Here is a 14,845-nt window from a genome sequence, read left to right on the forward strand (position 1 = left end):
AAAGCTGTTTGTTGGCCTTTGTATGGTTACAGTCTGAAGCAGCTGGAAATAATCTTTTTGGTACAAAGTTTGTCTCCATCCCTGGCAGCAGTGGCCAGCTCTTTCATGTCACCATTGAGGACTGCTGTGATCGAAACCCTGGTCCTCTGCTTCCAGACAGCTGTCATCTGCGTAGATAAAATGCCAGGTCGTGGCGTTGGGGAAATCATTTGTGAAGAGGTTGAAAGGTGTCAGAGCTAGAACTGAGCCCTGAAGTAGACCCTTGTTTTGGGACCTTCACATGTTGGTGTTTGTCCAAGTGAAGCTTGGAACCTGTGGCCTTTCGGCCATAGCCCTGAGAGCACACTGCAGGCGGCCCAGTGACCATCTCTAAAGGAGGCCAGTGTGCCACATTGTGTCACGTGCAGCTGTAAGATTTATGAATTCTGCTTGGCCTAGCCACCATGCTCGCTGTGGGGGTGAGTGCCAGCCCGTAATTACGGGTACTGCGGTTTGATCTGAAACTTGCCTGAGCTACACGCAAGAGATCATCAGCAGTGGGGCACTTTGATGAAGGCTGAGTGCTTTCAAGGAATTTGTACGTGCAGCTTAGCTAAGAGAGGGTGCAGCAACTTGTTCAGTGTCTCTCTCTTCCCCCCCCCCCCCCCAGTTTTGGCCAGGCTGTTACTTTTGCTCTGCGCCAGATCTTATGTATTGTATTTGCCTGGATAATGCTAGATAGAAAGATGGCTATTGGCTAGCCTAGTGCTACTCCCTCCCCAGGCTGCTGCTCAGTGCAAAGTACCCACTGACCAGCTGCTGCATCATGTATTTTCTCCAATGGTCCTTGCTACTCGCCCACCTTTCAGCTGCTCGCTGGGTGCAGAGGGATCTGTGGGGTTGGCTCTGGGGGCCAGAGCAGTGCATGCTCAGCTCACATTTCTCCATCTCCTTTCTGCCATCTCAGGTCACCCAGGCCATCCATGGAAACCTTCTATTCTGCCCTCCAGGATGAGATCCATGCCTTCGAGGCACATGTGCAGAGCTGCCAGAAAGACTTTGACCTGCACACGCTTTACAACGTGCTGCTGCTGCTCCTCCCCGGGAGCCCGACCTGGGAGGTGCAAAGCCTAGAGCAGCTGGAAAAGCTTGTCGCAGGCAGGGACTGGCCAGGCCAGGACACCGCGAAAATTACAGGCAGTGCTGAGAGTTGTGATGTCCCTGGCTATGTCGCCTGGCTCAGCTCCTACCTGGGGTATTTAAATGCTTTAAAAGAGACGTTTGATGCCAAGGTCGTGTTCCCTTTGTGTGAGCACCTGTATGTCCACGATGAGCTGGATGTCAGGGCTGAGCGCCAGTCTCCCGTGGGTTCCTACAGCAGGTCTGGTGCTGGGCATAGGGGGGAGAAGAGGCCCCACGCTGTGACCTCCATTGCAGATATTGCCAAGCAACTGTTTGCTGTCAGGAGGAAGTGGGCCTTGCTGCTCAACCGGCGGCTGATTGACGACCGAGTCTTCAGCCCCCAGAGCCTGTGCGCCCTGCAGGGCTTTGCCAACATTGGCCCCGTCGTGAAGGTTCTGAGGCTGGTCCCTGACATCTTTCACAAGAGCTTGGCCACGGCAGCGCTTGCCAGGCAGTGGCTCAGTCTCCATGGAAGCAGATACAGCGTCTTCCAGCTACCATCAGAACCAGGTCAGGAGAAGGGCGAGTGTAGAACTGGGCTGGCTCCTGGCACCTCTGAGCCCTGGAGGAATGGAGTGGCCATATGCCTCCCTGAGTCTGCCAACGGCTGCAGCAGTTTCTCAGGAGGCCAATTACATCCCAGACCCAGGAGAAGCAGCAGCAGCTTCAGCTCCCATGATGGAGGAGGCTGGCTGGGCAACGTCAGTGCAATGCGAACCAAGCTGCGGGAGAGTCGAGAGGAGCTGATGGCCCTGCTCTGGCGAGTGGAACGTGCTGGAGTGCTGGAAACTCAGCTGCACGAGCTAACCCAGAGCATCTCCAGCCTGCAGCTGGAGCAGCAAGATACAAGGCGCAAGCTGGACGATTTCCAGCTAAGCCTGGAACAGGCAGACTGGGACATGCCTGGCAGCATACCGCTGCTTAGCAGCCAGTGCCAGGCAACGCTCAGACAGCTGGAGGACCTGGGGCGGCACGTGGAGCTGGAGGAGTATCATAAGAGCATCTTGCAGAGCGACTGGCTGCTGGAGCTGGAGCTCAGACCATGTCTTATTCGGCAGCTTGATGCAGTAAGAGGCTTAGCTGCTGTCACAGGTCACAAATCTCATCCCTGAATGGTGTGCGGGTGTTGCCACGTTCTGGAGTGTCAGGCGCATCCCCCCCACCCCACCCACACAGTGAGGATGTGGGCCTGTGTTTGTGGTGTGGGAGCCTCTGGGTTTCTGTGGGCCTGAGAGTGTGAGTGAGCGTGTGTATGCGAGAAGGGGCATGGGGTGTCTGTGGGCCTGAGTGCATGAGAGAGGGGGCCCGGAGTGTGTGTGGGCCTGAGCATCCGAGTGAGTATGTGTATATGAGAGAGAGGCCCTGGGGTGTGTGTGCACACACATTGATGCACATGGGCCTTTGGGTGCAAATGGCCATGTGGGGCACAAGGGAGACAGTGCGAGCTGAGACTGAGGGCAGCAGGAGGGAGCAGGGGCAGGGCCATCTAGTAGGAGAAAGGGGTTCCTGCAAGGGGAGGGCCTGGCTTCTCAGGGCAGATGTGGCAGCCAGAGGGGAATCCTCATAAATCCTCTGCCATGCAGCCTGTATGGCCAGACCCTGCTGTCAGTACAGGGGCCAGCGCACGTGTGACGCCTTCTTCTCTTCCCCAGTTGCAGCAGCACTGCAGAGAGCTGGAGCAGTCGCTACAGGCCAGGGGCCAGGCCACACTACAGCATCTCCTGCCAGCAAGTAGGATGGACTCTGCTTCCCTGTGTGACTCAGGGCATTGCTCCACCGCGTCTCCCATGCCGACAAATAAAGCCTGAGTCCTGCCTTTGGAGAGGGACAATGGCAGGAGGGACTGGACCCCATTTTGCTGCCTCTGTTAATTGATAGACTCTGTGTGTATATGCGTTGCTCAATGCACGTGTGTGTCTGCCCCCCCGCCTGCTGCTGGATGGAGTCTGACCTGCGTCCCTGACCTGCCTTCCAGGGTGGGAGACCCACAGCTGCTGCTGCCAGCGGCTCTCTGAGATTTGGGGCACATGTTTCAGGAACAGAAGTTAAACCTGGAAAGTGAGAGCAGGAAGGACTCAGCTCCCTAACTTGTGACTGCAAGGAATCGTGGTATCTGCCCAGCAGAGTCCAGGCCCCCTAGGCCAGCTCAGCGTTCCTGAAGAACAAGGCCAAAAGCCGTGAGCAACCAACATCCCCCCCCAGCGCAGTGTATGACTCAACTTATCCTTCCCTGCAGTGTCCCTGTCGTCCAAACACTCAGCCCACATGCCACCTGGGACCCGCATAGCACCAGCTCTAGACTCTGCCACCAGAAGGGGCAGGAAATGCAGAGTGAGTGAGAGAGAGTGTGAGTGTGTGTGTGTGTGTGTGTGTGTCACACAAAGCTGTTCCAGTTGCCTAGGGCTGGAGCTATTCAAATTAAATGCCATCAGCAAAGGTCTGGGCCAGCCTAGTTCTAGGGCCCCCATCCACAAATTTAGCAACAGCAGCCCCAGTCTGGGCCCTCAGAGCGCCCTGCTAGGGATCTTTCCCCCCCCCCATTGCTTCCCCACGACCCCAGACAGCATGAGTTAAAATGGTGTCCTCTGCACAGTGTGACTTTGCATGCACCGTATCCATGGGGTCACATTGTACGGAGGATGCCAGTTATCAGCCCCAAATGGCTTCCTCCGTACACTTGGGCTTGCCACTGCCACTGACGGAATGACCCCACTTGGGGCCACGACCCAGACTTTGGGAACTGCTCCGCTTGCCCTTTGTAACCTGGTTGACATAACCCACATCTCAGGCCCTGTTTGGCCAGGCTGAGACTTGCATGTTTGTGGAGTTTACATCCTTGTCCTGGGCACTGAATTCTGCTGCATGAGTCTGGGGTAGCGGGAGACTGGGCAGCCTCTCCCGTGACCCCAGGGTCGTCATTGCCGCTGTAGGCAAGATCCGCTGTAACACCAAGCAGTTCAGCGCTGCGGGAGAGATGCTGGTGATGGGAGAGCGCGAGCAGCTGGCCTTTCATAGGTGCCTCCCCGCAGCAAGGGTCGGGCCAGGCTCTACAAACGGGTAAAGCCAGGCAGCTGAGGAGAAAACGGAGATGGGGAAGGGAAGGGACTCCGCCAAGGCAGCACAGGGCAGAGCTCAATTAGAATCCAGGTGTGCCGACTAGCCCTGCACTAACCTCAAGACTGAGTGCGCAGAGCCAGCTGAAAGGGCGTGTGCTTCATGTAGGGCTGGGGGCTGAGGGTCTGCCAGCCAGGAGACCCAGCTGGGTAGGTCCTGTGGGCTCCTCTTTGCCATGGAGCTGGGGGCAGTGAGGGCCTTGGCTCTGTGGGGCTTCCTGCAGCCCTGCTCTTCTCACCCCTTCACCATTTTCTGAGTGGTACCAGTGGGTCAGAGCAGGAATTCAGTCCCCTGGCATCCCCCACCCACAGCTCTGTGTGGACATTAGGCTTAAGTGCCACTTCCAGGGGTTCCAGGCCATGGGTGGTGAGGGGTGGATGGTGTGGAAACATGATCAGGCAGCCCCAGCGGTCTCCCGGATCTGCTGCCATGGAGGAGCAGCCGTTCCCCTGTGGGCTGTAGCATGCACAGAGACTCGGAAGTTCAGTTCCTGTGAAGGGTTTATTGGTGCAGCCATTTCCGCTACAGGTAGAGGAGTCACAATGCACAGCCAGGCTGGCAGGGATGCAGCAACAGCAGGCCTCCTACACTACACAGGGACAGGACACGCAGCCATAGACAGACAAACAGACAGACAGACAGACACACACACACACACATCTCCTAACCAGGAGGCTTCACTGGCATCACAGGGGCTGTTGATGTTCCAGGCTGTGGCCTGGCGGGAGCAGGACCCTGGCTCTGAAGGCTCCCCTCCACCTGGGTGGGTATCCATGTGGCCCTGTGGCCATAGTGTCTGAGCCTCCCACACCATAGTGAGCACCCCCATGCGTGAGGTAGGGAAGGATCAGCCCCATTTCACAGATAGGAAACTGAGGCAGGGAGAGTCAGTGGATTTGCTGAGGTCCCACAGGAAGTTCTGGTGGAGGCCGGACTCCCAGGCCAGCGCCTGCACCACAAGGTCCCCCCTTCCTCTGATGCCTGTGTGGAGGGGCTGGGGCACCTGCCTTCTCTGACTTTGTCACATCAGGGCCTCCTGCCCCACCGAGCGTTGGTACTGGTGACCTTCGGGCTCTATGGCAGCTGCCAGGTTACCCTACTACAGGCCATGAGCACCGCTGGTGATCTCCTCAGCAGAGCTGGTGAGAGCAGCAGGGAGAGCTGGGCTCTAAAGGGCCCAGGCAGTAACCCACTTGAGGCTTCAGACCCTGATGTCTGGAGAGACCTCGGGCCTTCCAGGTGTGAAGACATTCAGGGTTGCCCAGGGACAGGCCGAGGTGCCAGGGGCTCTGGCTCCAGCCACTGTGGGTGGCCCAGGTATGGGAATAGGAGAGGTGGGGAGCCACAGCAACCCAGTCACCAGGGGCATGGGTGGCCCAGTCACTGTGGTGGACGCCATGTGTCCTGGTGACCCCAACACCAGTGCTGTGGATGCCTGCTGCTGGCTGCAGCCCATGTGGGCAAAATGCCATGTAGTGGGAGACAAGGTAGGGGAGGGAACATCTTTTATTAGATCTGCCCCTGTTGGTGAGAAAGGAGCTTTCGACCGGAAGAAGAGCTCTGTGTAAGCTCCTAAGCTGCTCTCTCACCAGCTGAAGTTGGTCCCATAAAAGTTCCCTCCCGCACCTTGTGTCTCTAATATCCTGGGACTGACATGGCTACAACCCTGCCGCATGCTCAGTGGGAGACACTTCCTCTGGAAGCCCTCTCAGCCCTGCCTGCTCTAGGAGGCCCCTCCTCCTGCCGCTCCTTCCCTTGTAGACATCACAATCCTTAACACACGTCACAGCTGGTTACTGTGGGACTGCCCATGACCTCAGACCCCTCCACCCCAGAAATACAACTTGGAGCGATCAGCAGGGAGGGCAGGCACCAGGAAGGGCCTCGGGCAGGCAGGGGGATGGGATTTGAACTCCTTGAAGCTCAAGAGCGGAAGCCCCTGCCTATCCACAGGGAAACCGCCTGCAGCTGGGACACAGAGAGCTTGGGGCAGAGTGGACACAGGCTCCTGAGTTGCCCTAATCCTGGCCCCGCTGTATAGGACATTCTGCAGCCCAGGATGGCACAGGAGCTCTGTTAGAAACCAGGCAGGGCAGTCTGAGGTGCAAAGTAGCCCATGACAGGGAGTCGTGCAAGGAGCCCACGTGTGTGCCCGCTAAGGCAGCTGGGCAGCCCAGCTGGGGGCGGCAGAGCAGACGAGTCTTGCCCTGCGCAGGCAGAGTCCGGCCGGGCACCGAGACTGGGACTCTGTGTGGGGCCCATGCCTCCCTCAGACTCCATGGAACGTGGCGCTTGGGCTGGCATTTAGAGGAACCAGAGCTCTGTGGTGAGTGGATGGGAGGTGGTGGCTCCCAGCTGCATGGCCCCCCTTTGCTAACCCACATACCAATGCAACCCCAGTCTCCAGTGAGGGAGACCCATGACCAAAGGGAGTGTAGGCCCCTACAGAGACTCTGGATGTGAGAAGCGTCTCCCGCTGGGTCCAGGTGGAGACAGGCTCACGCTTCCACTGTGCGGGTGGGGGCAGGAACGGCCCTGCCCACCTCCCTCCAGGGTTCCGACACAGCTGCTCTTTGGTCCAGACAGGAAAACATCTGACGTGTAGTAAGTTCAAAGCCATTCTGATTGGTCCTTAGCCAGGGAGAACGCGTGGGAACGAGCAGCTTTCCACAGGGAGGGGGTGGAGCCGCTCACACAGGCATGTGCATCTCATTGTACTCGTCCCGGCCATCTTCGTCAAAGTTCGGCTCTGCGTCCTCTGAGTCCAGCTGTGGGCAGAGATAGAAGCTGGGCAGTGGCATGGCAGCGACCAGAGCGGGGCTCCTGGTGGCCATCCCACCAAACTCAGACACCAGCCCAGGAGCAGGAGCCAGGGCCCTAACTCACCCTGCTGGGGGGATGTTGGTATCGAGCGCTTTGCTCATTATGTCGCAGGACACTCATGTTGTCTCCTTCCCCCTCCCGTAAGACCCATTCCTCCCTCCCCACTCTCTGGCTGGTGTCCTTCCCCCGGACGTCCCCTTCCCCTGGCAGCTCCAGTGCTAATGGTGCCGGCTCCTCTGCTAGGCAGCAGCTGCCCCTAGGAAAGGCAACGAAGCTCCTCCACACTTCCAGCTGCTGATGCAGGCTCTTCTCTGTGATGAGGACCCTGGATGCCACCCACAGAAGATGGAAAGAGGCCCCAGCCCCTAGGCTCTCAGTCTAGAGAGCCCTGTGTTTGACAATATCAAGGTCCAGGGAACTGGGTGTATTGGCTGGGCTGTCCCAGCCATATCCAGGGAGAGGAAGGCCAGATAGCACCAGACCAACCTCACCAGATCCAGCAGCCCTGACCATGAAGAGAGAGATGGAGCAGGAAGCCCCCGTTCCAGGCTTCTGCTTGGCATCTGTGCCCTTCCCACACCCTAGGCTGTGAGCTCACTGGGGCAAGAGCCCCTGGCTCTGTGTGAAAGTGCTGGGACTGGATAAATCACCACCCACAAGAAGCTGGAGAAAGCTCCCAGCCCCTCTGAGCAGGCAGTGCCCCACATGCCGGCTGCCTGAGCGAACTGAAGACAGCCCAGCCCTGGGGAGATGGATGCTGTCACACAGAGCTGCTTACGGCTTTGAGCTCCCGGTCCTGAAAGAAGCGGGGCAGCAGGAAGCGTCGTAAGGGCACCGTCATAATCAGGACAAAGGGGAAAGCTAACGAGGCCACTGTTGATTTCACCACCCAGAGCACCACGATGCAGGCCAGCTGAATGCAGGTGAAGAGGTTCATTCTCCAGGTCTTCACCTGGGGACACAAGTCCAGCCTAGCAACGCACCATCCCTCAGGGACATAAGCCACCTCCCACTCCAGCCTGCGCGTCGCCCCATCCACTCACAGCTGGCTCCCTGCCTACAGCACGGCCCCACTGAATGCTCGGACCCAGCTCCCTGTGTACAGCATAGCCCCACTGAACGCTCAGTCCCTCCAGCACACGCGTTGCCCCATCCATGCAGCCATGGCTCCTCGCCTACAGCACAGCCCCACTGAATGCTCAGCCCCTCCAGCCCGTGCGTTGCCCCATCCACTCAGAGCCAGCTCCCCACCTACAGCATTGCCCCACTGAATGCTCGGCCCCAGTGCCCCGCCTACAGCACGGCCCCACTGAAAGCTCAGCCCCTCCAGCCTGCGCATTGCCCCGTCTACAGCACAGACCCACTGAATGCTCAGCCCCTCCAGCCCGTGTGTCGCCCCATCCACCCAGAGCCAGCTCCCCGCCTACAGCACGGCCCCACTGAACGCTCGCCCCCAGCTCCCCACCTACAGCACGGCCCCACTGAAAGCTCAGCCCCTCCAGCCTGCGCATTGCCCCGTCTACAGCACAGACCCACTGAATGCTCAGCCCCTCCAGCCCATGCATCACCCCGTCAACAGCACGGCCCCCGTGAACACTCAGCCCCAGATCCCCATCAACAGCATGGCCCCACTGAATGCTCAGCCCCTCCATCCTGCATGTAGCCCCATCCACCCACCCCCAGCTCCCTGCCTACAACACAGCCCCACTGAACGCTCAGCCTCTCCAGACAGTTCACGGATAGTTCCCCTCTTACATCTCCCACCCATCAGCCACCCCCATTTCCTAGCCCCAGCTCCCCGAACAGCCCCTGCTCACTCACCTTGACGACGTAGACGTGATCCGGGTGGTGCTTGGATGGCATGAAGATGAGGAGGAGACGCTCGTAGAGCTGGATGCCGGTGAGAGACGTGACCCCCATGTAGAGGAAGATCCCGAAGAGCACAGCCAGGGGGATCCGGCGCAGCATGTTGCCCATCACAATGGACAAGCCTGCAAGGACAGAGCTGAGGGCATCACTCACCTGCAGCTTCCCCAGCTGCATGCCTGCTGCACATGGACCATTGTCCTGACACCGCCTGCGTCTCTCTAGCTGCCACATGGTACAGAGTAGGCGTGGTCACTGTCAGGAGTCCCCAGCTGGGGGAGCTGTGGAGAGCAGGATGGGGTGGGGGCTCTATGGAGCTGTCAGGGGCAGGGCTAAGGCGCTGGCCATGGGGAGCTGACAGGTGCAGGGCTGGGGTGCTGGTCATGGGGAGCTGTCGGGGACAGGGCTGGGGCAGGGGCTGTGGGGAGCTGACAGGTGCAGGGCTGGGGCCGGGCTAAGGCGCTGGCCATGTGGAGGTGTCAGGGAAAGGGCTGGGGCCGTGGGAGCTGTCGGGGGCAGGGCTGGGGCGCTGGCCATGGGGAGCAGGTCGGGCACTAGTTGTGGGGGCGGGGAGGGGCACTGGCTGTGGGGAGCGGCTGGGGCGCTGGCCGTGGAAAGTTGTCCAGGGAGGGTTGGGGCGCTGGCCATGGGGAGCTGTTGGGGGCAGGGCTGGGGCGCTGGCTGTGGGGAGCAGGGTTGTGCACTAATTGTGGGGGCAGGGACGGGCACTGGACGTGAGGTAGAGGTGCTGGCCGTGGGGGCAGGGTAGGGGCACTAGCTGTGGGGAATGGGTGGGGCACTGGTTGTACATGCTAGGTAAGGTCGATGGCAGCAATGGTTTTGGGGCCAGGGCAGAGGTGCTCGCAACAAGGAGCGGGGTGGGGTGCTGGTTGTTGGGGGCAGGGTAGGGTGCTGACCGCGAGGTAGGGGTGCTGGTTTGGGGACAGGCCAGGGGTGCTGGCTGTGACAGGGTAGGGGCGCTGGTTTTGGGGGCAGAACGGGGTGCTGGCCATGAGGTAGGGGTGCTGTGTAACTAAGCCTGGCCTGACATGAGTAATTACCACTTGGAGGGAGGCCTCATTTCTTGGAGGATAGAATTTGAGAGGTGTATAGACCATTAGGTTGAAAGGGACAGAATGTCTGAGCCAGCTGAGACAGGAGGGAGAACAGCCAGGAACCCTTTACTAACAGCAGACAAGATGAGCTAGGAACACAGAGGTGAGGTAGAGTAGGTTGAGTGTTTTGGACCCCAGAGAACGCGATGAAGTGTTCTCCCAGAGCTGGACAAGCTCTGTGGAAAAGGTCTTGGCAGGAGTCCCACCACGCTGGTTGGGGGGCGGAGTAGGGCCGCTGGCCATGGGGGTGCTGCTAACCCTACCCCTGGATGACCGAAAGTGCTAAAGGAATTGGCAGATGTGATTGCAGAGCCATTGGCCATTATCTTTGAAAACTCATGGCGATCGGGGGAAGTCCCGGAAGATTGGAAAAAGGCTAATGTAGTGCCCATCTTTAAAAAAGGGAAGAAGGAGGATCCTGGGAACTACAGGCCGGTCAGCCTCACCTCAGTCCCCGGAAAAATCATGGAGTATGTCCTCAAGGAATCAATTCTGAAGCACTTAGACGAGAGGAAAGTGATCAGGAACAGTCAACATGGATTCACCAAGGGAAAGTCATGCCTGACTAATCTAATTGCCTTCTATGATGAGATAACTGGTTCTGTGGATGAAGGGAAAGCAGTGGACGTGTTATTCCTCGACTTTAGCAAAGCTTTTGACACGGTCTCCCACAGTATTCTTGTCAGCAAGTTAAAGAAGTATGGGCTGGATGGATGCACTACAAGGTGGGTAGACAGTTGGCTAGATTGTCGGGCTCAACGGGTAGTGATCAATGGCTCCATGTCTAGCTGGCAGCCGGTATCTAGCGGAGTGCCCCAAGGGTCGGTCCTGGGGCCGGTTTTGTTCAATATCTTCATTAATGATCTGGAGGATGGTGTGGATGGCACCCTCAGCAAGTTTGCGGATGACACTAAACTGGGAGGAGTGGTAGATACGCTGGAGGGTAGGGATAGGATACAGAGGGACCTAGACAAATGAGAGGATTGGGCCAAAAGAAATCTGATGAGGTTAACAAGGACAAGTGAAGAGTCCTGCACTTAGGACGGAAGAATCCCATGCACCGCTAGACTAGGGACCGAATGGCTAGGCAGCAGTTCTGCAGAGAAGGACCTAGGGGTGACAGTGGACGAGAAGCTGGATATGAGTCAACAGTGTGCCCTTGTTGCCAAGAAGGCCAATGGCATTTTGGGGTGTATAAATAGGGGCACTGCCAGCAGATCGAGGGACGTGATCGTTCCCCTCTATTCGACATTGGTGAGGCCTCATCTGGAGTACTGTGTCTAGTTTTGGGCCCCAAACTACAAGAAGGATGTGGAGAAATTGGAGAGAGTCCAGCGAAGGGCAACAAAAAAGATTAGGGGACTGGAACACATGAGTTATGAGGAGAGGCTGAGGGAACTGGGATTGTTTAGTCTACGGAAGAGAAGAATGAGGGGGGATTTGATAGCTGCTTTTAACTACCTGAAAGGTGGATCCAAAGAGGATGGATCTAGACTGTTCTCAGTGGTAGCAGATGACAGAACGAGGAGTAATGGTCTCAAGTTGCAGTGGGGGAGGTTTAGGTTGGATATTAGGAAAAACTTTTTCACTAGGAGGGTGGTGAAACACTGGAATGCGTTACCTAGGGAGGTGGTGGAATCCCCTTCCTTAGAAGTTTTTAAGGTCAGGCTTGACAAAGCCCTGGCTGGGATGATTTAGTTGGGATTGGTCCGGCTCTGGGCAGGGGGTTGGACTAGATGGCCTCCAGAGGTCCCTTCCAACTCTATGATTCTATGACCTCTGCCCCCCAGGTTCAGTAGCTTGGGGCTCACCGACGAGGACAGCGATTGCAACTCCTGTCACGCGCTGCTCCTTCACCTCCTCGATCTTCGGCTTCTCCCCCGGAGCGATGGCCTTGCTCATGACGGTCAGGGCATTGACGTGGGTGACCGAGCGCACGGTGGCAGCAGTCAGCCAAGGGAGCCCGAACAGCGCGCAGAGGCCGCCCATGGTACCGATGAGCAGCAGGTCCAGATGGAAACCGGAGCCTTTCAGGAGCTTCCTCTCCTTCTTACTGACAATCAGGCTGGGGAGAGAAGAGGGTCCTGCTGTCGGCGCCAGGCCTGCTCAGCCCCAGGTCCCCCCATGCCTGTGCTTCTGGGGCAGACCATGTGCCCAGTGGCCCTTGGAGCGGGGAGCACTGCTCATGAGTTGCAGAGGTGCAGTTGGCAAAACGAGCGGCCAGCCAGGGGAGAGTCCAGCCTGGCACGTGGGGGAAAAGGGGATATTCTTCGCCGCTCCTGGCCATTCTCCTGTCTGCCAAGCCCAGGGACAGGCTCCTTTCCTGGGTGAGGCTGGCGCAGGCTATGTAGACTCCACCTGGCAGGGGAGGGGAACCCACAGCCACAGTCGCTATGCAGGAAGAGCCATGACAGGAGAGTCCCAGGGAGCAGAACCCTGCCTCCTCACGTCCAGACTGGGCATCCTGCAGCCCGAGCCTGTGACTGAGGCTGAACGTCCAGGGCCCAGCCCAATGAGGAGAACACCCCACCTCGTCCATCTCCCTGCACAGTTGCCAAGCACTGGCTCAGAGCTCAGTGGGAGGAGGGAGCTGTGGGTGCAGGCAGCAGTACTCACGTGGTGATCTGGGTCTCCATGAAAATGAGGATGAAGACCAGGAGTGCAGGGATGGCTGAGGCAAACATCATCCACATGGGAAAGGCCTGTCGGCTGCCAAGGGGGTGAATGAACCAGCCGCGCTTCTGGGGAGACGTGACTGACAGCCCAGTGGGAACATTCAGCTTCTGTGAGAGCAGGAAAAAAAACATTTACTCAACGACATTCAGCCCCTCAGCCCCCTATGGCTCTGACCTAGCACTCGGTACCACAGGGATCCTCAGCCCCCTATGGCTCCGACCTGGCTCTCGGTACCACAGGGATCTTCAGCCCCCTATGGCTCCGACATGGCTCTCGATACCACAGGGAGTCTCAGCTCCCTATGGCTCCGACATGGCTCTCGGTACTGCTGGGATCCTCAGCCCCCTATGGCTCCAACATGGCTGAGTACCGCTGGGATCCTCAGCCCCCTATGGCTCCGACCTGGCTCTCGGTACCACAGGGATCTTCAGCCCCCTATGGCTCCGACACGGCTCTGGGTACCACAGGGATCTTCAGCCCCCTATGGCTCCGACATGGCTCTCAGTACTGCTGGGATCCTCAGCCCCCTATGGCTCCAACATGGCTGAGTACCGCTGGGATCCTCAGCCCCGTATCGCTCCAACATGGCTCTCGGTACCACAGGGATCTTCAGCCCCCTATGGCTCCGACCTGGCACTCGGTACCACAGGGATCCTCAGCCCCCTATGGCTCCGACCTGGCTCTCAGTACCGCTGGGATCCTCAGCCACCTATGGCTCCGACATGGCTCTCGGTACCACAGGGAGTCTCAGCCCCCTATGGCTCTGACATGGTTCTGGGTACCGCTGGGATCCTCAGCCACCTATGGCTCCGACATGGCTCTCGGTACCACAGGGAGTCTCAGCCCCCTATGGCTCTGACATGGTTCTGGGTACCGCAGGGATCCTCAGCCACCTATGGCTCCGACCTGGCACTCGGTACCACAGGGATCCTCAGCCCCTTATGGCTCTGACATGGCTCTCGGTACCGCTGGGATCCTCAGCCCCCTATGGCTCTGACATGGCACTCGGTACCACAGGGATCCTCAGCCCCCTATGGCTCTGACCTGGCTCTCAGTACCACTGGGATCCTCAGCCCCCTATGGCTCCGACATGGCTCTCGGTACCACAGGGATCCTCAGCCCCCTATGGCTCTGACATGGCACTCGGTACCACAGGGATCCTCAGCCCCCTGTGGCTCCGACCTGGCTCTCGGTACCACAGGGAGTCTCAGCCCCCTATGGCTCTGACATGGTTCTGGGTACCGCAGGGATCCTCAGCCACCTATGGCTCCGACCTGGCACTCGGTACCACAGGGATCCTCAGCCCCTTATGGCTCTGACATGGCTCTCGGTACCGCAGGGATCCTCAGCCCCCTATGGCTCCAACATGGCTCTGAGTACCGCTGGGATCCTCAGCCCCGTATCGCTCCGACATGGCTCTCGGTACCACTGGAATCCTCAGCCCCCTATGGCTCCGACCTGGCACTCGGTACCACAGGGATCCTCAGCCCCCTATGGCTCCGACATGGCTCTCGGTACCACAGGGATCCTCAGCCCCCTATGGCTCTGACATGGTTCTGGGTACCGCAGGGATCCTCAGCCACCTATGGCTCCGACCTGGCACTCGGTACCACAGGGATCCTCAGCCCCTTATGGCTCTGACATGGCTCTCGGTACCGCTGGGATCCTCAGCCCCCTATGGCTCCGACCTGGCACTCGGTACCACAGGGATCCTCAGCCCCCTATGGCTCCGACCTAGCTCTCAGTACCGCTGGGATCCTCAGCCACCTATGGCTCCGACATGGCTCTCGGTACCACAGGGAGTCTCAGCCCCCTTTGGCTCTGACATGGTTCTGGGTACCGCAGGGATCCTCAGCCACCTATGGCTCCGACCTGGCACTCGGTACCACAGAGATCCTCAGCCCCTTATGGCTCTGACATGGCTCTCGGTACCGCAGGGATCCTCAGCCCCCTATGGCTCCAACATGGCTCTGAGTACCACTGGGATCCTCAGCCCCGTATCGCTCCGACATGGCTCTCGGTACCACTGGAATCCTCAGCCCCCTATGGCTCCGACATGGCTCTCGGTACCACAGGGAGTCTCAGCCCCC

At 58.7% G+C, this 14,845-nt stretch overlaps 1 protein-coding gene across 7 annotated transcripts in view; it reads right to left on the bottom strand.

Moving 5' to 3' along the window:
* Window positions 1-6,355: 6,355 nt before the first annotated feature.
* The window catches only part of SLC4A3 (solute carrier family 4 member 3), a 73,076-nt gene continuing 64,586 nt past the window's right edge, over window positions 6,356-14,845 (bottom strand). For all 7 annotated transcript variants that reach the window (XM_074966944.1, XM_074966939.1, XM_074966945.1 and 4 more), the window contains 5 exons: window positions 12,696-12,862; window positions 11,891-12,144; window positions 8,920-9,089; window positions 7,877-8,050; window positions 6,356-7,043 (listed from right to left, as the gene is read on the bottom strand). In XM_074966944.1, coding sequence (XP_074823045.1) covers window positions 6,966-7,043; window positions 7,877-8,050; window positions 8,920-9,089; window positions 11,891-12,144; window positions 12,696-12,862 — 843 coding nt within the window. In that variant the 3' untranslated portion in view covers window positions 6,356-6,965. The remainder of the gene's footprint in view (window positions 7,044-7,876; window positions 8,051-8,919; window positions 9,090-11,890; window positions 12,145-12,695; window positions 12,863-14,845) is intronic.

This window comes from Natator depressus, chromosome 11, assembly GCF_965152275.1.
Source record: "Natator depressus isolate rNatDep1 chromosome 11, rNatDep2.hap1, whole genome shotgun sequence".
NCBI lineage: Eukaryota > Metazoa > Chordata > Testudines > Cheloniidae > Natator > Natator depressus.